The sequence below is a fragment of the Phaseolus vulgaris genome, chromosome 11 (assembly GCF_000499845.2).
Source record: "Phaseolus vulgaris cultivar G19833 chromosome 11, P. vulgaris v2.0, whole genome shotgun sequence".
NCBI lineage: Eukaryota > Viridiplantae > Streptophyta > Magnoliopsida > Fabales > Fabaceae > Phaseolus > Phaseolus vulgaris.
Genome location: NC_023749.2, coordinates 22447451 through 22469637, shown reverse-complemented (window position 1 = coordinate 22469637; position 22187 = coordinate 22447451). Strand labels below are relative to the sequence as shown.

At 52.8% G+C, this 22187-nt stretch overlaps 1 protein-coding gene across 1 annotated transcript; it reads left to right on the top strand.

The window, feature by feature from the left end:
• The first annotated feature begins 3914 nt into the window (after window positions 1–3914).
• Window positions 3915–4622, top strand: LOC137836968 (uncharacterized). The gene has a single exon (XM_068645778.1). It carries the CDS (start codon window positions 3915–3917, stop codon window positions 4620–4622), a length of 708 nt encoding a protein of 235 aa, XP_068501879.1.
• Window positions 4623–22187: the final 17565 nt, after the last annotated feature.

Here is a 22187-nt window from a genome sequence, read left to right as displayed (position 1 = left end):
CCGTGGAGGGGATGAAATCGCCAGAAGCCAAGTTAGAGAAAAGAGAAAGATGGCTTTAAGGCCACAGTTATAATACTAATAGAGGTGGCTTCAAGGCCATAGTTCCAATACCAGTGGGGAGTATCCTGGCTCGTGAAGCCCACGCCACCTCAGAGTGATCCCTGGGATAGTTACGACCCAAGAGAGGGTCATGCCCAGGGATGAACCAGGTGCGTGGTGCGAGAGGAAGGTAGATACACTCCCAGGGTGAGTGGCTGAAACCTGGGAGGCATGAGTTGGCACCCAGAATGTCACCCCCTGCACCGGCGGCACTTCGAGAAGGAGGGAACTCACGCGACAGAATGTCCCTAAGATTGGGATACGGCGCCATGAGGCCCTCCACGTGTGATAGTAATCAAGTCAGCGAGAAGTTAGCGAAGGCAGTAAATGAGGGAACATTAATGTTTCCTCATCAGGTATGTTTTTATTCCAGTTATCGTTTCAAACGCTTTAAAAACACTTTAAAAGCCTCCATTAAAGGTTTTAAGGAAACGTGTTAAATGCGACTTAAAGCGCCTTAAATGCATTTTAAGACGTGTTTAATGCAGGATGGCATTAAAGGGGTTTTGAACGTTCGAAACAAGGATCGGGCCCCGCTGCCCGTTTCGTATGATCTGTTCGACGTGAAACAATATCAGGGTGAGACTTTGAAGGAGTACATCAACCGTTTCGGGGCTCAAGTGGTGAAGGTCGGCACTACGAAGGAGCCCATGATCGTGTACACGTTCAGGAAAGGCGTATACCTTGGCCCCTTTGGCGAATCAATCATTCGCAATCGCCTCAGGACCTTCGCTGAAATAAGGCGTCGCGCAGTAGAGCACATCGCCTCTGAGGGAGAGGTGTGCGAGAAGCGCACGAGTGTTGTACCCACACGCTCGAGAGCACAGACACGGGCTCAACCCGTCAGGGTCAACGAGACCACAACGGGAAGGAAGAATCAGGAAGGGAGGCGCCCCTACGAGGCAAGAAAACCCCAACCCAGGGGTCAAGTGGGAGGAAATCGTCCGGCTAGAGAAAGGGCCAGACCAGCAAGGTACGACTTCGTAGTGGAGTTGAAGGACCTAAGCGATGTACCTAATATAGCTGAAAGATTGAGGCGACCTGTGAAGACTGACAAGGTGCTAGGACCTCGTAAGGACTCTTGGTGTGAGTTCCACGAAGCTTTCGGTCACCACATCAATAACTGCCTATCGCTGGGGTACCAGTTGGACGAGTTAGTAAAAAGCAGGTTCTTAAAGGATTATCTCGCTGAACCCACCACGACTGTGGCCCTGCCAGAACCAGCGGATGATCAAGCGCATGAGATGCCAGTCCATGGCGAAGTCCACACCATTTCTGGTGGTTTTTCGAGAGGGGGACCCACTGCATCCCAACGCAAGAAATATGCGAGGGGAGTAAATTCGATTGACGAAAAGATCTCAGGTGACCCGTGGGAGTCAGACCTCGTGTTCACGAGGGCGGACCTGCGAGATGTCGTCCCACACGACAATGACCCCGTGGTCATTTCGATTGTCACAGCAGGAAGAAAGGTGCACAGGGTGCTAGACGACCAGGGAAGTTCTGCAGATGTTATGTTCTGGTCGACCTTCAACAAGCTACGGTTGTCTCCCGACCTTTTGAGGCCCTACACCGGGTGCTTGTACGGGTTTGCTGACAATCAGGTGGAAGTACGTGGCTACTTGGAGTTGAGGACGACATTCACAGATGGGGCGGCCTCCCGTACTGAAAGCATTCGGTACTTAGTTGTAAACGCCAATTCGGCTTACAACATCCTGTTGGGGAGACCGGCGTTGAATAGGCTGAAAGCAGTAGCCTCCACGCGCCACATGAAGATGAAGCTGCCGGATCTCAGTGGCAGGGTGATTGTCATCAAGTCAGATCAAGAAGAAGCGCGAAAATGCTATGAAAACAGTTTAAAGACAAAAAGAGGTGTGTTCATGGTATTCGAACGTCCACCGAGTTCAGACACAGCGATGGAAGTAGAACCCTTGAACGAGGCGACGCCTACGAAGTCAACACCTGTCGAGGCCGCACCCGTAGGGGCGACGCGCGCACAGAGGAGAGGCATGATGACGGTTCGCTCGTAGAAGAGGCGTCGCCTAGAGAGCACTATCGGGCGAAGCCCCCAAAGGAAGATAGCAGAGACCAACCGGCGGCCAATGTGGTGGAGAGACAGATTGGCGACAAAACGTTCAAGCTAGGGCGTTTTTTGAGCCAAGGGGAACACGACGAAAGGGCGAAGGTGATTTCACGTCACTTAGATGCTTTCGCGTGGTCCGCCTCAGACATGCCAGGCATCGACCCTGACTTTTTATGCCACCACCTTAGCATGGATGCCACAGTTCGCCATGTGCGGCAAAGGAAGAGAAAGTTTAACGAAGAAAGGCACCTCGTGGTAAAGGAAGAGACACATAAGTTGTTGAGTGCTGGTCACATTCGGGATATCCAGTACCCCGAATGGCTGGCCAACGTCGTTCTGGTGAAGAAAGCGAACGGGAAGTGGAGGATGTGTGTGGACTTCACAAACTTGAACAAGGCGTGCCCCAAGGATTCATATCCACTACCCAGCATTAACGCCCTGGTGGATAGTGCCTCGAGTTGCGATATACTGAGCTTTTTGGACGCTTTTCGGGGTACAATCAGATCAAAATGCACCCGAAGGACGAGGGTAAAACAGTATTCATGACAGAGACATGTAGCTACTGCTACAAGGTGATGCCGTTCGGGTTAAAAAATGCAGGCGCCACCTACCAGAGGTTAATGGACAAGGTCCTGGCGCCTATGTTAGGGAGGAACGTACAAGCCTACGTGGATGACATGGTGGTAACTTCGCGCCACAGGAGGCAACATACGACAGGTCTGGAAGAGTTGTTTGCCACCATCTCAAAGTATCGCCTCAAGTTGAACCCTGAGAAGTGTGTCTTCGGGGTTGAGGAAGGAAAGTTTTTAGGCTTCATGCTTACAGAGAGAGGGATTGAGGCAAACCCTGATAAGTGCGCAACCATCATCGCTATGAGGAGCCCAACATCAGTGAAGGAAGTGCAACAACTGACAGGGCGAACGGCGGCATTATCAAGATTCGTTTCTGCAGGTGGAGAGAAGGGACACCCCTATTTCCAGTGCCTCAAGAGAAATAGTCGCTTTGCGTGGACTGACGAGTGTGAAGCAGCTTTCCTCAAGTTGAAAGAGTACTTTGCAAACCAGTGGCAGACGTGCCCCTCCGACTATACTTTGCGGTAACAGAGTGGGCCATCAGTTCTGTGCTAGTCCAGGTGCAGGACTAAGTACAGAGGCCCATCTATTTTGTGAGTAAGGCCTTGCAAGGCCCAGAAACGAGGTATCAGTTGCTGGAAAAGGCAGCATTGGCCTGGTATTCTCGGTCAGGAGGCTCCACCATTACTTTCACAATTTTACAGTAGTGGTGATTGACGAACCTCCCCATCCAAAAGGTACTGCAGAAACCTGATGTTGCTGGAAGGATGGTTCGCTGGGCGGTGGAGCTGTCAGAGTTTGATATCCAGTACGAGCCCAGAGGATCTATCAAAGGACAGGTATATGCGGATTTCGTTGCAGAGCTCTCACCCGGAGGCGACCAAGAGGTGGAGTCAGGATCGCAGTGGTTGCTCTCAGTCGATGGCTCCTCCAATCAACAAGGAAGTGGAACAGGAATAGTCTTTGAGGGACCTAATGGTGTGTTGATCGAGCAAGCTCTACGTTTCGCTTTTAAAGCAAGTAATAACCAAGCTGAGTACGAGGCACTGATCGCAGGGATGCTCCTGGCCAAGGAGATGGGTGCACAGAACCTCTTGGTAAAGAGTGATTCACAGCTGATCACAGGGTAAGTCTCGGGAGAATTTCAAGCTAAGGACCCACAAATGGCGGCGTATCTGGGGTATGTCCAGCTGCTGAAGGGAGCATTTAGCGCTCTTGAGCTAGTACATGTCCCAAGGGAGCAGAATGCCAGAGCTGACCTGCTTGCCAAGCTGGCCATCTCAGGCAAGGGGGGCAGACAGAGGACAGTAATCCAAGAGAGGCTCAAAGCTCTGCGAAAATTCGTGGAAGATAACAGGGTGGACGTCCTCCATATTTGTACAGCGAAAGGAAGACCGAGGAGTCATCGTTCTTTAACTCAAGATACGATGAAGGCACCCCGCATCAGCACATATGCGGACGCACCGGAGGAAGGAAAGCATACACAGATATATGCTTTGGCCAAAGGAGACACTTGGATGACACCATACAGGCGGTACCTGGCGGATGGGATTCTCCTAGCAGAACCAGAAGAAAGCAAGAAGATTAAGAGGAACGCTGCAAGATACACCCTGGTAGATGGGATATTGTTCAGACACGGGTTCACACACCCCATCCTGACGTGCGTAAGCGGCGACGAGTGCACCAGGATAATGGCTGAACTCCACGAAGGTATCTGCGGGAGTCACGTGGGAGGAAGGTCTTTAGCTTCTAAAGTGATACGTGCGGTTTCTACTGGCCAACAGCGAAAGAGGATTGCGTGCGGCACGCCCAGCGTTGCAAGCAGTGTCAGAGGCACGCTGACTGGCACAAGGCGCCGCCAGAGGAGTTGAGATCCATATATAGTCCATGGCCCTTTCATACGTGGGGAATCAACATCCTAGGCCCTTTCCCATTGGCGATAAGACAGATGAAGTACCTAATCGTCGCCATTGAATACTTCACCAAGTGGATAGAGGCGGAGCCCGTGGCCCTGATTACTGCGCACAAGGTGCAGCACTTTGTTTGGAAGAACATCGTGTGTCGCTTCGGTGTACCTACGCGGCTGGTGTCCGACAATGGGACCCAGTTTGCAAGCCAACAACTGAGAAACCTGTGCGCAGAGGTAGGCATCAAGCAGGTGTTTGCATCAGTCGAACACCCCCAGACGAATGGACAAGTAGAGTCAGCGAATAGAGTTTTGCTGAGAGGGCTGAAGAGAAGATTAGAGAAAGCCAAAGGGGCGTGGGCAGAGGAAGTGCCAAGGATTGTATTGGCGTACCACACCACACCTCAATCCGCCACCATGGAAACACCTTTCAGTCTAGTATATGGGTCAGACGTGATGATCCCAGTTGAGATCCACGAAAGCTCGCCACGTTACCAGAATTTCGTGGCTGAAGAAAGGCGAGTGAACCTAGACTTACTAGACGAAGCCAGGGAGGAAGCAAGAATAAAGGCCGAGGCAGTAAAGAGAAGAGTGGAGCGACAGTATAGCTCCAAGGTGAAGCCGCGGCAATTCCAGGTCGGTGACTTAGTCATGAGGAAGGCTCACCCATATGAGCTAGAAAATAAGTTATCTCCCAAATGGACCAGACCCTTCAGAGTCACCAAAGCCAAGGGGAATGGTTCATACGATCTAGAGACTTTGGAAGGAGGTCCCATTCCACGCAGCTGGAATGCGGCCAATTTAAAATTTTATTTCAGTTAAGTTATGAATAACGAAATACGAATTGTAAAGGGGACACTCTTTTTCCCTCTCGGGGGTTTTTTAATGAGGTCACCCAAGTAAAAGAGAAGTTCAAGAAAACTTTGTCTCAGTTTTTTCTCCTCCCACTCAAAGTGTAAGATCAAAGGTTAAAGAGATAAAAGACAAAGACTCAAGGCATCGCCAAGGTGAGGCGTCGCCAAACGTTGGCGTCGCCAAGAAGGGGGTGTCGCCAAAATCTCACATTTGTACTCGAGCCAATGAGATGCCGCTAGGGTGAGGCGTCGCCAAACGTAGGCATCGCCTAAACAAGCCGTCGCCAAAAGGAGATGTCGCGAAGGTGGAACATCGCCCAGATAAAGGGTCGCCAACGTGAGGCATCGCCAAACGTAGGCATCGCCGAATAGGGAGCAGACATCAGAATCCAAAGAAAGTAGTAAGAACACGTACGTTCGCCTAGAGGTCAAGATATCAAGTATGTCCAACACAGGGTAAAATCTGGGAGTTTTAGTCCTTGAGCAGGGGTTAAGGGATTCCTTTGGGACGCCCCCTCCTCAAGTATGAATAACTAGCCCCGACATCAGATGGGAGCACTTCGCCTTGGTGTTTTTGGACACCCTGAGGACGATACGACACTGCTGTAACAGGCCTCTCCTCAGGCGTGGTCACCAAGCACCGAAGAGATAAGGGACAAGTTGCCTTGGTGTTTGACACACTCCATGGACGATACGACGCTGTTATACAGACCTCTCCATGGGCGTGGGCTCCAAAGCGCGACTTTGCTCCAAGTGTTAGACACTCTAAGGACACCCAGAGCAGGTCCCTCCTTGAGCGTGCACACTCAGTACAGATGAAACAAGCCCTCCTAAACACAATGGAGGGGAGTGCCGGAGGTAACGCACGCAGCATGACATAGGAAGCAGAAGTAGAGGCAAGCATGCAAGGATAAAGCAGGTAGCGTTTAAGCGTGAATCAAGCGTAAAACAAGAGTTATGATTACAGATGATGTACCGTCCCGTACCCCGGCGTTGACTAAGCAAGGTCAAATTCAACACCAGGGGTCAAAGTCAACACCAGGGGTCAAAGTCAACACAAGGCGTTGCCTAGGTGAAGAGACGCCAAGTGCCAGCGTCGCCAAGAAGGTGCGTCGCCAGGGCAAGGCGTCGCCTAGGTAAGGCGTCGCCCAGGTGAAGGCGTCGCCCAACCAGGGCGTCGCCAGATCAAACAGTACCAAAGCAAGGCAATCGCCGTGCGCTTCCCCGATACCCATGGGTAGGAAAGACCATGGTGGGAGCGACGCCGTGGGAAGGCCTCAGGTCTCGGCAACCCGGGGCAATGATAAGGAGAAAGAAAAGGTGGCTTCAAGGCCATAGTGATAGCACCAGTGTAGAGCAGCCTGACTCGCGAAGTATCCCTGCCGCCCCAGAGACGCCTTTGGGACAGATACGACCCAAGAGGAAGGTCACGCCCAGGGTAACCGGGTGCAGGGTACGAGAGGAAGGCAGATACGCTCTCAGAGTAAGTGACTAGATGATTGGGGGCATGAGTTGGCACCCAAAAAGTCACCCCTAGCGCAGTAGCACTCCCAAGCAGGAGGACTCACACGTAGAAACGTCCCCAGGTGGGCAGAAACGCCCCCAGATGGGGTCACGGCGTCGTGAGGCCCTCCACGTGTACAATAGCCATGTCAGAATAGAAACACCCTTTAGTCAGGTGCCAGGTAATTAAAGTCATTCAATACAATTCCCGTTTCGAGCGTTCATGTACTATAATGGCTCCCAAGCGTTTCAACGTCTTAAATGCGCTACGTTTTCTAATTAGATACGCTGATTGAGCGCGTTACATTTGTAATTAAAGGCGCTTTAAGGCGCTTTAAATGCTTGGGTAGTTTAAATAGCGCTGAGAATGTTGGAAACAGGGTTCGAACTTTTGGCAAATTTACCAGAACTCTCTAGTTGCTTGCTCGTGCTTCAGGGTTACGAACAAGGGACTGGGGAATATCTTTGCCTAAGAGAGAGAACACAAACACACAATACACAGTTCTTTTTACCACCTTCAGAGTGCCATACGCGGTGCTCAGAGACGTAGGTGAACAGTTTTGGTGTTTCTTGCTGGCTGACTTGAGCGTCGGAGTGCAAACGGCCGCTAGGGCGCCCCTTTGTCCTCTTTTTTGCAGGTTTCCACAGGTAACCAGTGGGAAGGGGTCCCTAGCTGACGGTTGAGGTCGCGCACGAAGACGTCCCGGTCAACCGGACGGAACATTTGGCGCCCACCGTGGGGCAGATATAAAACATCAGTCCCATCACAAGTTCAAGAAAATCTACTAAGTCGCAGTAACGTTGGAGGAGGTTGGAGTGACAATGGCCCCCACCAAACGAAGTACAGCACGCGCAGCCCCAGCAGAACTATCCATGCAACAGGTCCTGGAGATAATGAGGGGACTGCAGCATGACATGGCGGAGTCGAAACTGGAACAGGAACGTATACAGGCAGATCTCGATGCCTTGCATGAGCGAAATGAAGAGCTCCACCGTGTAAATGAGGAGTTGCGCCAGGGCCTGAGAAATGATCGGAGGCGGCAAGGGCATGATGAAATGGAGAATCATTCCCCACCAAGGGAGTTTTCCACTCCCTTCTCGCAGGAGATCCTAGATGCAGTGATCCCGAACACGTTCGCGGGGCCCAAGGTGATCTTCACCGGGATGGAGGACCCAGAGACGCACCTTGCTGCATTTCACACACAGATGGTCCTGGTAGGCGGTTCTGACGCTGCCAAGTGCAAGCTCTTTATGAGCACCCTGACCGGGATGGCCATGGATTGGTTCATCAGCCTTCCAGATGGTCATATCACGTCTTTCCGCTAGTTGTCACGGTTGTTCAGGGAACAATACTTAGCCAACAAGGCCCCGCCGCCGGTCTCTTACGACCTGTTTGATGTGAAGCAGTATCAAGGGGAGACCCTGAAGGAGTATATCAATCGCTTCGGGGCCCAGGTCGTGAAGGTTGGTACGACAGAGGAGCCTATGATCGTGTACGCATTTGTGAAAGGCGTATGCCCCGGTCCTTTTGGAGAATCCATCATCCGCAACCGCCCTAGGACGTTCGCTGAACTACGGCGTAGGGCGGTAGAACATATTGCTTCTGAAGGGGAGGTGTATGTGAAGCGCACCAGCGTTCTACCCTCACGCCCGAGGGGACCGGAGCGAGCTCAACCCGTCAGGGTCAATGAGACCACGACGGGAAGAAAGAAGCCAGAGGCGAGACGCCCCTACGAGGCCAGAAAACCCCAGCCCCGGGGTCCGGCGGGAGGCGATCGCCCGGCCAGAGAAAGAGCGAGACCGGCGAGGTACAATTTTGTGGTAGAACTGAAAGACCTGATCGCCATGCCTAATATAGCCGAGAGGCTGAGGCGACCGGCGAAGACCGACAAGGTGTTAGGGCCTCGCAAAGACTCTTGGTGTGAGTTCCACGAAGCTTTCGGGCACCACATTGATAACTGCCTGTCGTTGGGTTACCAGCTAGATGAGCTGGTGAGAACTGGGTTTTTGAAGGATTATGTCGCAGAGCCCACAACGACCGCCACCTTGCCACCGCCGGCGGAAGAACCAGCACACGAGATGCCTGTGCTTGGTGAGGTCCACACCATTGCTGGAGGTTTTTCCGGCGGGGGACCCACCGCCTCCCAGCGGAAGAAATACGCGAGGGGGGTAAATTCGATTGAAGAGAGGCTCTCGGGGGAGCCATGGGAGTTGGATCTCGTGTTCACGAGAAGAGACCTCCGAGATGTGGTACCCCACGACAACGATCCCGTTGTCATCTCGGTCGTCACAGCCGGAAGGAAGGTGCACAGAGTGCTTGTCGACCAAGGAAGTTTGGCAGACGTCATGTTTCTGTCGACCTTTAATAAGTTACGGTTGTCCCCCGATCTGTTGAGTCCCTATACGGGGTGCCTGTATGGGTTCGGGGATAACCAGGTGGAAGTCCGGGGTTACCTGGAGTTGAGGACTACGTTCACAGACGGAGAGGCCTCCCGTACCGAAAGCATCCGGTACCTGGTCGTGAACGCCAACTCCGCCTACAATATTTTGCTGGGCAGGCCGGCGTTAAACCGTTTGAACGCGGTGTCCTCCACACGCCACTTGAAGATGAAGCTGCCGGACCTCAATGGCCAGGTGATAGTCATCAGGTCGGACCAGGAGGAGGCCAGGAAATTCTATGAGAACAGCCTGAAAACGAAGAGAGGCGTGTTCATGGTGTATGAACGTCCGCCGAGCGCGGACATGACGATGATTGAGGAGACGCCCGCTGGGTCGACGCCTAATGAGGCCATAGCGGAGAGGGCGATGCCCGAAGCAGATGCGCCTATGGAGGAAGGCCCTGACGACGCGGCGCCCATGGAAGAGGCGGCGCCCGTCGAAGACGATAGCAGGGAACAGCCTGCGGCTAACGCCGTAGATAGGGAGATTGGCGGCAAGACATTCAAGTTAGGAAGTTCGCTGAGCCCAGAAGAACAGGAAGGAGTGGCGGAAGTGATTTCACGCCACCTGGATGCCTGCGCATGGTCCGCCTCGGATATGCCAGGCATCGACCCCGATTTCCTGTGTCACCACCTCAGCATGGACGCCACGGTCCGCCCCGTGCGTCAGAGAAGGAGAAAGTTCAATGAGGAACGACAGCAGGTGGTGAAAGACGAAACGCATAAGCTGTTGAGTGCAGGCCACATCAGGGAGATTCAATACCCTGAGTGGCTTGCCAACGTCGTCTTGGTGAAAAAGGCGAACGGAAAGTGAAGGATGTGTGTTGACTTCACGGACCTGAATAAGGCATGCCCGAAGGACTCGTATCCACTGCCCAGCATCGACGCCTTGGTAGACAGTGCGTCCGGCAGCAAGGTGCTGAGTTTCCTGGACGCCTTTTCAGGGTACAACCAAATCAAGATGCATCCAAGAGACGAGAACAAAACGACATTCAGGACTGTGACTTGCAGTTACTGCTATAAGGTGATGCCTTTTGGGCTGAAAAATGCGGGCGCCACGTACCAAAGGTTAATGGATAAGGTCCTGGCGCCAATGCTCGGGAGGAATGTGTACGCCTATGTAGACGACATGGTGGTGGCGTCGCAGAATAGGGCGCAGCACATGGCGGACCTGGAGGAGTTGTTCATCACAATATCCAAGTACCGCCTCAAGTTAAACCCAGAGAAGTGTGTTTTCGGGGTAGAGGTCGGTAAGTTCTTGGGTTTTATGCTCACAGAGAGGGGGATAGAGGCGAACCCCGACAAATGCGCGGCGATTATCGCCATGTGAAGCCCGACGTCGGTAAAGGAGGTGCAGCAGCTGACAGGGTGGATGGCGGCGCTCTCGAGGTCTGTTTCCGCCGGAGGAGAGAAGGGGCACCCCTATTTCCAGTGCCTCAAGAGAAATAGTCGCTTTGCATGGACTGATGAATGCGAAGCGGCTTTCATTAAGCTGAAGGAGTACCTGGTGACGCCACCGGTCCTCTGCAAGCCGGTAGTGGGCGTGCCCCTCCGGTTATATTTTACTGTAACGGAGCGGGCCATCAGTTCTGTGTTAGTCCAGGAGCAGGACCAGAGTCAGAAGCCCATCTATTTTGTAAGGAAGGCATTACAGGGAGCTGAGACGAGGTACCAAGCGCTAGAGAAGGCGGCGCTAGCGGTAGTATTTTCTGCCAGGAGGCTCCGTCATTACTTCCACAGCTTTATGGTGGTGGTGATGACCAACCTCCCTATACAGAAAGTGCTGCAGAAGCCTGATGTGGCGGGAAGAATGGTGCGCTGGGCGGTAGAACTGTCAGAATTCGACATCCAGTATGAGCCTAGAGGATCCATCAAAGGGCAGGTGTACGCAAATTTTATAGCGGAACTTTCGCCCGGAGGTGAGCAAGAGGTGGAAGTGGGTTCGCAGTGGCTGCTCTCGGTTGATGGCTCTTCCAACCAACAAGGGAGCGGTGCGGGAATAGTCTTGGAAGGACCCGACGGCATACTGATCGAGCAGGCCCTGCGCTTCGCCTTCAAGGCAAGTAACAATCAGGCAGAATACGAAGCCCTGATAGCAGGAATGCTCCTGGCCAAGGAGATGGGCGCGCAGAACCTCCTGCTGAAGAGCGACTCCCAGCTGATTACGGGGCAGGTGTCGGGTGAGTTCCAGGCGAAGGACCCACAGATGGCAGCGTATTTGAAATACGTCCAGTTGTTGAAGGGAGCATTCAACGCTCTTAAGCTGATACATGTCCCGAGGGAGCAGAATGCCAGAGCTGACCTGCTTGCAAAGCTGGCCAGCTCAGGCAAGGGGGGTAGACAGAGGACAGTGATCCAAGAGACTCTCAAAGCTCCGCGTAGATTGGTGGAAGACAATAGGGTGGATGTCCTCCAGATTTATACATCAAGGGGAAGGCCAAGGAGTCATTGCTCTTTGACCCAAGATACGCAGAGGGCGCCCCGCATCAGCATGTACGCGGGCGTGCCCGAGGGAGAGCAGATGCAGGTATGCGTTTTGGCCAAGGGAGACACCTGGATGACGCCCTACAAGCGATACCTGGCGGATGGGGCTCTCCCAGTGGAGCCTGAAGAGGGTAAAAAGGTCAAAAGAAATGCCGCAAGATATACTTTGGTGGATGGGGTGCTGTTCAGGCACGGTTTCACTGACCCTATCCTAACATGCGTCAGTGGCGACGAGTGCACCAGGATAATGGCGGAGCTACACGAAGGCATCTGCGGGAGCCATGTAGGGGGAAGATCCCTAGCCTCCAAGGTAATACGCGCAGGTTTCTTCTGGCCAACAGTCAAAGAGGACTGCGCACGACACGCCCATCGGTGCAGGCAATGCCAAAAGCACGCCGACTGGCACAAGGCGCCGCCAGAAGAATTGCGATCCATATACAGCCCGTGGCCTTTCCATACATGGGGAATCGACATCCTGGGCTCGTTCCCACTGGCAATCAGGCAGATGAAGTATTTGATCGTCGCCATCGAATACTTCACTAAGTGGATAGAGGCAGAGCCCGTAGCACAGATCACTGCGCACAAGGTACAGCATTTTGTGTGGAATTACATTGTGTGCCGCTTTGGCGTACCCAGGCACTTCATATCCGATAACGGGACCCAGTTTGCTAGCCAGCAGTTGAGAAATCTGTGCGCTGAGGTAGGAATCAAACAGGTGTTCGCATCGTTTGAACACCCCCAGACCAACGGACAAGTGGAGTCAGCAAACAGAGTTCTGCTGAGGGGGTTAAAAAGAAGGTTAGAGAAAGCCAAAGGGGCGTGGGCGGAAGAGGTACCAAGAATCGTATGGGCATATCACACCACGCCCCAATCCTCTACTATGGAGACGCCTTTTAGTTTGGTGTACGGGTCGGACGCGATGATTCCGGTAGAAATACACGAGAGCTCGCCACGTTTTCAAAACTTTGTGGCGGAGGAGTCCAATGAAGAGAGGCGGGTAAACCTGGATCTGCTAGACGAGGCCAGAGAAGAAGCCAGAATCAAAGCGGAAGCTGTAAAGAGAAGAGTAGAGCGACAATACAGCTCTAAGGTAAAGCCGCGGCAGTTTCACATTGGCGACCTGGTTATGAGAAAGGCCCACCCATACGAGTTGGAGAATAAACTGTCTCCTAAGTGGACCGGACCCTTCAGAATTACTGAGGCTAAGGGCAACGGTTCATACAACCTAGAGACCTTGGAGGGGGGTTCCATCCCACGCAGTTGGAATGCAGCCAATTTAAAATTTTACTTCAGTTGACTTATGTAAGCAGTTATGTAACAATTTAGTTGGAGGGGACGCTCTTTTTCCCTCTCGGGGGTTTTTTAATGAGGTCACGCTAATAAAAGGTAAAACCAGTTTGAGAAAAAGAAGTGCCTTGGTTTTTAGCCTTTATCTTTCTCCGTTTGAAGTAATGTAAGGCGTCGCCAAGAGAAGGCGTCGCCAAGAAAGAAGGCGTCGCCTAGGTCAAGGCGTCGCCAAGAAGGAAGGCGTCGTCAAGAAGGAAGGCGTCACCTGGATGGAGGCAGGCGCCGTTGATGAACATGGCGAAGGAAAGCGCACAATATGCGAAACGTATGCAGAGTAAAGTGACGTTGCAAAAATCAATTATGATATAGGAAAAAGTTGGTGTTACAAGCAATGTTCAATACAATGGAAGTAGCGCAAATAGGGCAAATATTACGACTCATGCAAGTCACAAAAGAGCCACTTTTCAGTGGCCATCAGAGTCAGCACTGGAGGAAGACGAAGCCCTGATCCCAGCCCGCAGAGCTCGAGTAAGTCGTGTCCTCCTTTCTTGGCTTATTTTCGAACCTGCACCAAGGGAGATAAACGTGTCAGAGATACCATGAAGCAAGACATGCACGTTTGGAAAGCGATAAAGGCCAAAGTTTCTAGGGCAGTGACTCTTACATATGTACTTTTCGAGAGTCCCAGCGTTGAACTCCAGGCTGATCAAACTGGCAGAGTCAAAACCTCCCACCTCAGCAAGAATCCGGCAAGCTATTTGATCACTTGGAGCCAGTTTCTTGAAGGGTTTGGTTTTGAGGGCCCTCGCCTCTCTCACCCAGTACAGCGGAAACCCGTCCAGGGCGTCGAGAACAAGGTCAGTGCAGCAGATCTTGAAGAACCGGCCTTTCCACCCGGTGAACGAGTTTTGGAAGGGTGTGAAGAGAACTCTCCCGGGTACATTACTGAGAGTTACCCAGAGGTTGTGTCTCTGCCTCTTCACCTCAAAGAAGTGAAGAAAGAGGTCAACCGAGGGTGCACAACCCAGAAACCCGAAGAGAATGTCGAAGGCTTTGACAAAGGCCCAGCTGTTGGGGTATAACTGGGCCGGAGCAACGTTGATCTCCGTCAGCAGTTCCTTCTCGAACCAGGAGAAGGGTAGGCGCACTCCGATGGTCTTGAACACCACCTGGTAAAAGTAAAAGAAAGGGACCCCTTCGTTGGCCCGTTCGTCTCCGCATACTGGCTCCCCTAGAGTACAAGGGAGCACAGCAATGTCGTGGTCATGCCTCCTCGCGAAGGCCCGGTGATCATAGGAACACGAATCCCCTTTGTGTTCCCTTATGGCCCTGGTAGCAAGCAAGCATGAACATTCGTCAAGGGTACAGGTCCCTGGGACTGACCCTGGGAGAGGCAGCATGAGAGGACATTCTTTAGGCCCGCCGAAAATGCAGGAGTCGAACAATGGGAGCGAAGGCTGGAAGAACCCTTCGTGAGAAAAGAAAGGGTGCAAGAAGGAAGGGTGCAAGAAGAGAGAACGTAAGTAGGTTATGAAGAGTGAGAAAATGATGAGGATAGTTTCAGAGTTTGAAGAGTTAAATAAAGCGGTTAGAGCGCCAAACGACGCGAATGGATGCACCGCACGATCGAGCCACGTGGAAGCAGATGGAAGGGTGGCCCTGGCACCCCTGGTTAAACTCAGAGCACGTCGTATCAATAGAATAACCTGATGGTACGATGCGCCGTCGAAAGGGGATCAGGGGCACAGTAGGAGTCAGGATCAAATCGAATGACTGGATGTCCCATCAGCCATACAGAAAGCGCCACATGGATCAAGTTGAATGACTGAACGTCTCATCAGCTATACAAGAAGCGCCTCGTGGAAGATACGAGAAGGGCCTTGAGCTCTTCGCTGTCCCCAGGCGTCGACCAAGACCAAGGTCAAAGTCAATGTCAAGGTAGGGACGACGCCCAAGGTGACACTAGCATAAGACGCCCGAGGCGTCGCCTGGAATGACATAAAGGACGACGCCAGCCTGAGACGTCGCGGGCGTTGCCCACCAAAATATCAGCGAGTTTGCCTCCCCGATACCCACAGGTAGGAAAGACTGTGGAGGGAGACGAAGTCGAAGAAGGTGAAGTTAGTTACTGGTGTCGCATCCCTGAGACCCACAGGTAGGAAAGACTGTGGAGGGAGGCGGGACCGCCAAAACGCCAGCGAATCGCTGGCAGGGCGTTCCCCGATACCTATGGGAAGGAAAGACCATGGAGGGAACGACCCCCTCTCAGAACACTCGGCGTTTCAGACACCCGAGGACGATACGGCGCTACTGTAGCAGGCTTCTCCTTAGGCGTGGGCGTCGGGTGCTAGGGATCAGGGGAAGGACAGTTTGGGTGTTAGAAGCACCCCGTGGACGATACGGCTCCATTAGATGAGCCTCTCCGTGGGCGTGGGCATCGGCGCGTGACCTTTCCCAGGCCTACAAGGCCGCCCGACGAAGTGAAAGAAGCGAGTATAATGCAAGCCAAACAACCAAGGCACAAGAAGGCAAAGGATGAGAATAAAATCACACAGGCAGAATTTTATGTCGCGAGGACACGAAAGCAATCATAACAGATTTCCAGAGTTATATCAAGAGTGCATATGATTCAAAGAATTACAAATTTGTCAGAGAAGGTTAAAGCAAGTATAAAGGGATGGGCTGATGATCAAGGGCGGCGGCTCAATCGACTAGCTCCAAGGGCACGACCTTTCCATGAACAATGTGGTGAGTGGAATCGCAGCTGGAAATGTCAATCCCCGGATTCGTGCAGATTGTTTTAGCCAAAGCTTCTTGGAACCCCTCCACGAAAGTACCCGCCATCTCCTGGATGAGGGCCTTTTTGTCCTTCTCTAACTCCTCAACGGCGGCATCCCCAGAGGCTACCTGCTTCTCCAGAGCCTCCTTTTCCACGCGAAGCCGACTGACCTCGACCTGTAGTTTGTCGTAGTCAGCCTGGAGAAGGCCCATAGCTTTGGCCTGGGTGGCCATTTCCCCTTTTTTCCACTCCATCTCGTCAGCCTGCTTACAGCAACGGTCCTTCAAGTCCTTTTGAACTTCTGCATCAGCTTTGACCAGTTCTTGAAGGCCCGTTAACTGGACTTGGAGGGCGACTTCCCGAGTATAAAAGTCAGCCTGGAGCTCCAATGCCTCTGCCAGTTGCCTCTCAGTTTCTGCTTTGGACTCTTGCGCCTGCTTCAGGGAGGTTTGGTAGGTTTCATTCTGGCATCCCAGGGTTTTCTTCTCCTCCTCCAGAGCAGTCACCCTTGTTTCCAAGGCCTGGGGAGTTTGAGTTTGTAAGGCAGCGTTCCTGGCCTGGGCGCGTCATTCAAGGGCCACCGCCAAGAAGGCCCCCAAGTAGAAAGGCATGCCTTCCTTCCTGTTGGTGCCCTCTGGCAGAGTCCCGCCACTGAAGCCCCTCATTAGATGCATGATTGGAGGAGGGATGGCGATGAGATCGGGGGCGGCAGCGGCAACGGCGGGAGCAGGGGAAGCAGAGACTTCCACCGGCGGAGGAGGCGGGGCAGATTCGGCACCTTCGCCCCCTTCCTCTTGGACTGTGGCGGGTGGAAGCGAGGTCACGCTGGGAGGGTCATCCATGAAGGGATTCCCTCCCGGAGGCGACGCCTCAAGCAGAAGAGGAACCCGTGCAAATTTTCTCCTTTTGAAAGGCGCCACACCTTCCGAGTCCTCATCATCTGATAAAATCTCCAAGACCCGTTTCCCTTTGTCAAGGGGGGTTGGAGCCGGTGACGAGGCCACGGCTAGAGGAACGGCGGCGATGGGCAAAGGAGAGCCGGGAGCCTGAAGTGCTTCGGGGCTATGTGGAGATGACGGAGATGAACTTAGGGGAGCTTCGGCGGTGATCGGAGGAGGCGGCAACAGAGTTGGTGGGGGAACCGGATCGGCAGCAGGGGTGGAGGAGGCGCCCGCCTTGGCGGCGCGAGCCTCCTTCATTGCTTTCGCCAGCATCATTCTTTTAGAAGCGTCCATCACCGATCCTACATCAAAACAGACCAAACAGCAAAAATTAGGGCCGAAGCAACTATACAAAATTACAAAGCGCATAGAAGCGTGAGATGCAAGTAACGGGACACCATGAGAAACAGTGGGGAAGCCGTGGAAACAAACGTCTGGTAAACCAGGTGTTCACAACAAAAGGGGAGAAGGGAAGCATCTCCTTACCAAAATATGTTGTCAGGGCGTGAGCGTTGTACTCACTAGCAACAAGCTTCAGGGTATCAAAAACGATCCCCAGCCCCGCCAAGGCCTTGCTTACCTCCCTGTCAGCCGGAGATAGCTCTTCCAGGGCTTTGGCCCTAAGCAGCTTAGGACGCTCCGTCCAATAGAGGGGAAAGCCGTCCAAGGCGGTAGGGTCGTACTTGGCGCTGCACACCCTAAAGAACTTCCCTTTCCAGTTCTTGTAAGAGTTTTGGAAGAGGGAGAGGAGGATCCTGCCCGCGATCCCGGAAAAGCTTACCCAGAAGCTTTTCCCCTACTTTTTAACCTCAAAGAAATGCAGGAAAACGTCTACAGAAGGGAGGATGCCCAGGTGTCCGCAAAGAATTTGAAAACCCCTCACGAATGCCCAGCTGTTGGGATGGAGCTGGGCGGGGCAGTATTGATTTCAGTGAGGAGTTCCCGTTCAAAGGGGGTGAATGGGAGACGTACTCCTACGCGTTTGAACACGGTCTGGTACATGAAGAAGAAGGGTTTCCCCTTTCTAGGTCTGTCGTCCAAACAAACAGGTTCTCCAGGCCTGCCGGGACGGACGGATATGTGGGCGTCGTGAGTGCGGCAGAAAGCATTAAAGTTATACAAATGGGGATCCCCACGGTGAGCTTCCAGGTCCTGGAAAGTGGTCAGGCTGGTACACTCGTTCAAAAGCTCGTCGGGGGCCCATGGGTAGTAGGCTTTGTAGTTGGGCTTGGGGGTCTTGGGGGAAGAATCAGGCTCCGCGTTTGTGCGCGTCATGGTGTAAATAAATAGCTGAAGAAAGAAGAGAGGAAAAAGGTTTTAGCAAGTGTAGCCATGACAGGAAAGGGAGTGAACCCTTGGAAACATCACCCACGCGAGAGAACCCAGAAAGAAGGAGAAGGGACAAAGAAGGAAGGAGAAACGGAAGAACACAGTGATGCATGAATATTAACAGTCCCAGGCAGTTCAATAAATCATGCAATGCGACGAAAGGGAAGAGTCGTGAGTACTCGAAATCGTACCTTTGCTATCGGAGTGAAGGCAGTAGAAGAGCACAGGAAGGAGAGAACAGCAATTGCAGAGAAAGGGGGTTTGAAGAAGACGAACAGTGCAAAGGTGCAGAGGGAATGAATGTAACAGTGGGGTGAGCGCGGGGTTTGGGGATAACTTAAACGTTACATTTCGTAACCCAAGAGGCGCTAACCAAGAGCCGTGAGATCGTGCCACGTGTCAAAAGATCAATTGCCCAAGGGAAACGCAAGGGTCTCTAGAGGCTGGCCGTGCGATGGGCTACATGGCGCGCGATCAAGGGTAGCCCCGAAAGGTGTTATTATCCCATTTCAAAGGATGTCCAATCAGTCATTAAGAGCGCTCCTATGGTTCAGAGAGTGTCACGTCAATAATTCGAGAATTGGTGAGTCAGCAGGGAGCGACACGTCATCAGGGTGGCACGTGGAAGGCGTGGGCGAGGCCTTAGTCTTTACGCTGAAGACAAGTCTTCGGCTTAAGAATGGGGGGCTTGTGTACCGTCCCGTACCCGGGCGTTGACTAAGAAAGGTCAAATTCAACACCAGGGGTCAAAGTCAACACCAGGGGTCAAAGTCAACACAAGGAGTTGCTTAGGTGAAGAGACGCCAAGTGCCAGCGTCGCCAAGAAGGTGCGTCGCCAGGGCAAGGCGTCGCCCAGGTGAAGGCGTCGCCCAACCAGGGCGTCGCCAGATCAAACAGTACCAAAGCAAGGCAATCGCCGTGCGCTTCCCCGATACCCATGGGTAGGAAAGACCATGGTGGGAGCGACGCCGTGGGAAGGCCTTAGGTCCCGACAACCCGGGGCAATGATAAGGAGAAAGAAAAGGTGGCCTCAAGGCCATAGTGATAGCACCAGTGTAGAGCAGCCTGACTCGCGAAGTACCCCTGCCGCCCCAGAGACGCCTTTGGGACAGATACGACCCAAGAGGAAGGTCACGCCCAGAGTAACCGGGTGCAGGGTACGAGAGGAAGGCAGATAGGCTCTCAGAGTAAGTGACTAGATGATTGGGGGCATGAGTTGGCACCCAAAAAGTCACCCCTAGCGCAGTAGCACTCCCAAGCAGGAGGACTCGCACGTAGAAACGTCCCCAGGTGGGCAGAAACGCCCCCAGATGGGGTCACGGCGTCGTGAGGCCCTCCATGTGTACAACAGCCATGTCAGAATAGAAACACCCTTTAGTCAGGTGCCAGGTAATTAAAGTCATTCAATACAATTCCCGTTTCGAGCGTTCAGGTACTATAATGGCTCCCAAGCGTTTCAACGTCTTAAATGCGCTACGTTTTCTAATTAGATACACTGATTAAGTGCGTTACATTTGTAATTAAAGGCGCTTTAAGGCGCTTTAAATGCTTGGGTAGTTTAAATAGCGCTGAGAATGTTGGAAACAGGGTTCGAACTTTTGGCAAATTTACCAGAACTCTCTAGTTGCTTGCTCGTTCTTCAGGGTTACGAACAAGGGACTGGGGAATATCTTTGCCTAAGAGAGAGAACACAAACACACAATACACAGTTCTTTTTACCACCTTCAGAGTGCCATACGTGGTGCTCAGAGACGTAGGTGAACAGTTTTGGTGTTTCTTGCTGGCTGACTTGAGCGTCGGAGTGCAAACGGCCGCTAGGGCGCCTCTTTGTTCTCTTTTTTGGCAGGAATCCACAGGTAACCAGTGGGAAAGGGTCCCTAGCTGACGGTTGAGGTCGCGCACGAAGACGTCCCGGTCAACCGGACGGAACAGATGAAGTTCATAATAGTTGCAAATTGAACGAAAGACAATCATGGCCACCCTTCAGTGACCTCCGGAGTCTAAACAGGATGATGATGAAGCCCCGTTCTCGGACCTCAACGCCCGGGCCAGCTGCGACCTTTGTTGTCGGTTTATCTTCGAACCTGCACCAAAAGAGACAAGCATGGTGAAAGACGGGCACAAACTACGGCACCACAAGATAAATCATGCAAAAGTCCAGTAAAGGCGAAGAATGGGAGATTTTGAGGAAATCTCTCGTACATATATATTTCCCCAAGGCCTCAGTGTTGTACTCCAGACTTATCAAGGCGGCAGCGTCAAAACCACTCGCCCCATCCAAGATCCGACAAGATTCCTGATCGTTCGAAGGCAACCTCTTAAGAGGCCTGGACTTCAGGGCTCTTGTCTCCTTCACCCAGTACAGTGGAAAGCCGTCAAGGGCGGAGTGCACGAGGTCGGAACAACAAACCTTAAAGAACTTGCCCTTCCACCCTGCGAAGGAGTGCTGGAAGCGGGTTAGGAGGACCCTGCCGGGAACATTGTTGAGGGTCACCCAAAGGTTGTTTCTTTGCCTCTTCACCTCAAAGAAGTGGAGAAAGATGTCCACAGAAGGTGCACACCCCAGGAAACCAAACAGTATGTCGAAGGCTTTGACGAAAGCCCAGGTATTAGGGTACAGCTGGGCTGGGGCAGCATTGATTTCCGTTAACAATTCCCTCTCGAACCTAGAGAAGGGCAGGTGCACGCCGACGCTCTTGAAGACCACTTGGTAGAAGTAGAAAAAGGGAACTCCATTGTTGGCCCGCTCGTCCCCACACACCGGCTCCCCTAAGGTGCAAGGAAGCACGGCGATATCGTCATCATGCCTCTTCGCGAAGGCACGATGATCATAGGTACTCGGGTCCCCCAGGTGTTCCCTCCGGGCCCTCACGGAAAGTAAGCTAGAACACTCGTCGAGAAGTTCGCGCGAAGCCCACGCGTAAAGATCCTTAGGGTTGAGTCTAGGGGAAGGAGGATTGGTAGACATGTTGGCACAAGCTGTCAGTAAAGGAACTAAAAGATCAAAGAAGAAAGACACGGTAGAAGTGCAGAAGGGAAGTGTCAACGAGAAAAGAACGCAGGAAGAACTCTTTGGAAGGAAGAGGAACAATGCGAAGAAGATGCGAAAACACAGAAACGATGAGTGCAAGTACGGGATTTCAAAGACCCAAGCATTACAGTTGAGGCGCCAAAGGTCACGAAAAGGGGGCACTGTACGATTGAGCCACGTGTCAGGAGATTGGAGGATGACCCTTAGCGTCACTTTTTCTCGTTCAGAGAGTGTCATATCGACAGATTCCCCAAGGGTACGACGCGCCGGCGAAGAAGAGAATATCTTGTCAAAAGCTCAGAAAATGTCAAGATCAAATCGAGCAGGGGAACGTCCCATCAGCAGTATGGAAAATGCCACATGGACGACGTGGGCGAGACCTTAGTCTTCTCGCTGAGGCAAATGTCCCGCCCCCGGGCGCTGACTAGGGTCAAAGTCAAAGTCAACAGATCGATCACACCAGGCATCGCCAAAATAGGGCGTCGCTAGAAGGAGGCATTGCCAAGATGAGGCGTTGCCAGTATAGGGCACAGATGGCGTCGCCCCCCGATACCCACGGGTAGGAAAGACCGTGGAGGGGACGAAATCGCCAGAAGCCAAGAAAGTCATCAGCAGTGTTACTCCACGATACCCATGGGAAGGAAAGACCATGGAGGGAGTGACCCCACGGGAGGCTTCAGGCCCGCCTAGTGCTTGGTGTTTTTAGACACCCTGAGGACGATACGGCGCTGCTGTAATAGGCCTCTCCTCAGGCGTGGGCGCTAAGCACCAAGAGTTAAGGGACAAGTTGCCTTGGTGTTTGAGACACTCCATGGACGATACGACGTTGTTATGCAGGCCTCTCCATGGGCGTGGGCACCAAAGCGCGACTTTGTTCCAAGTGT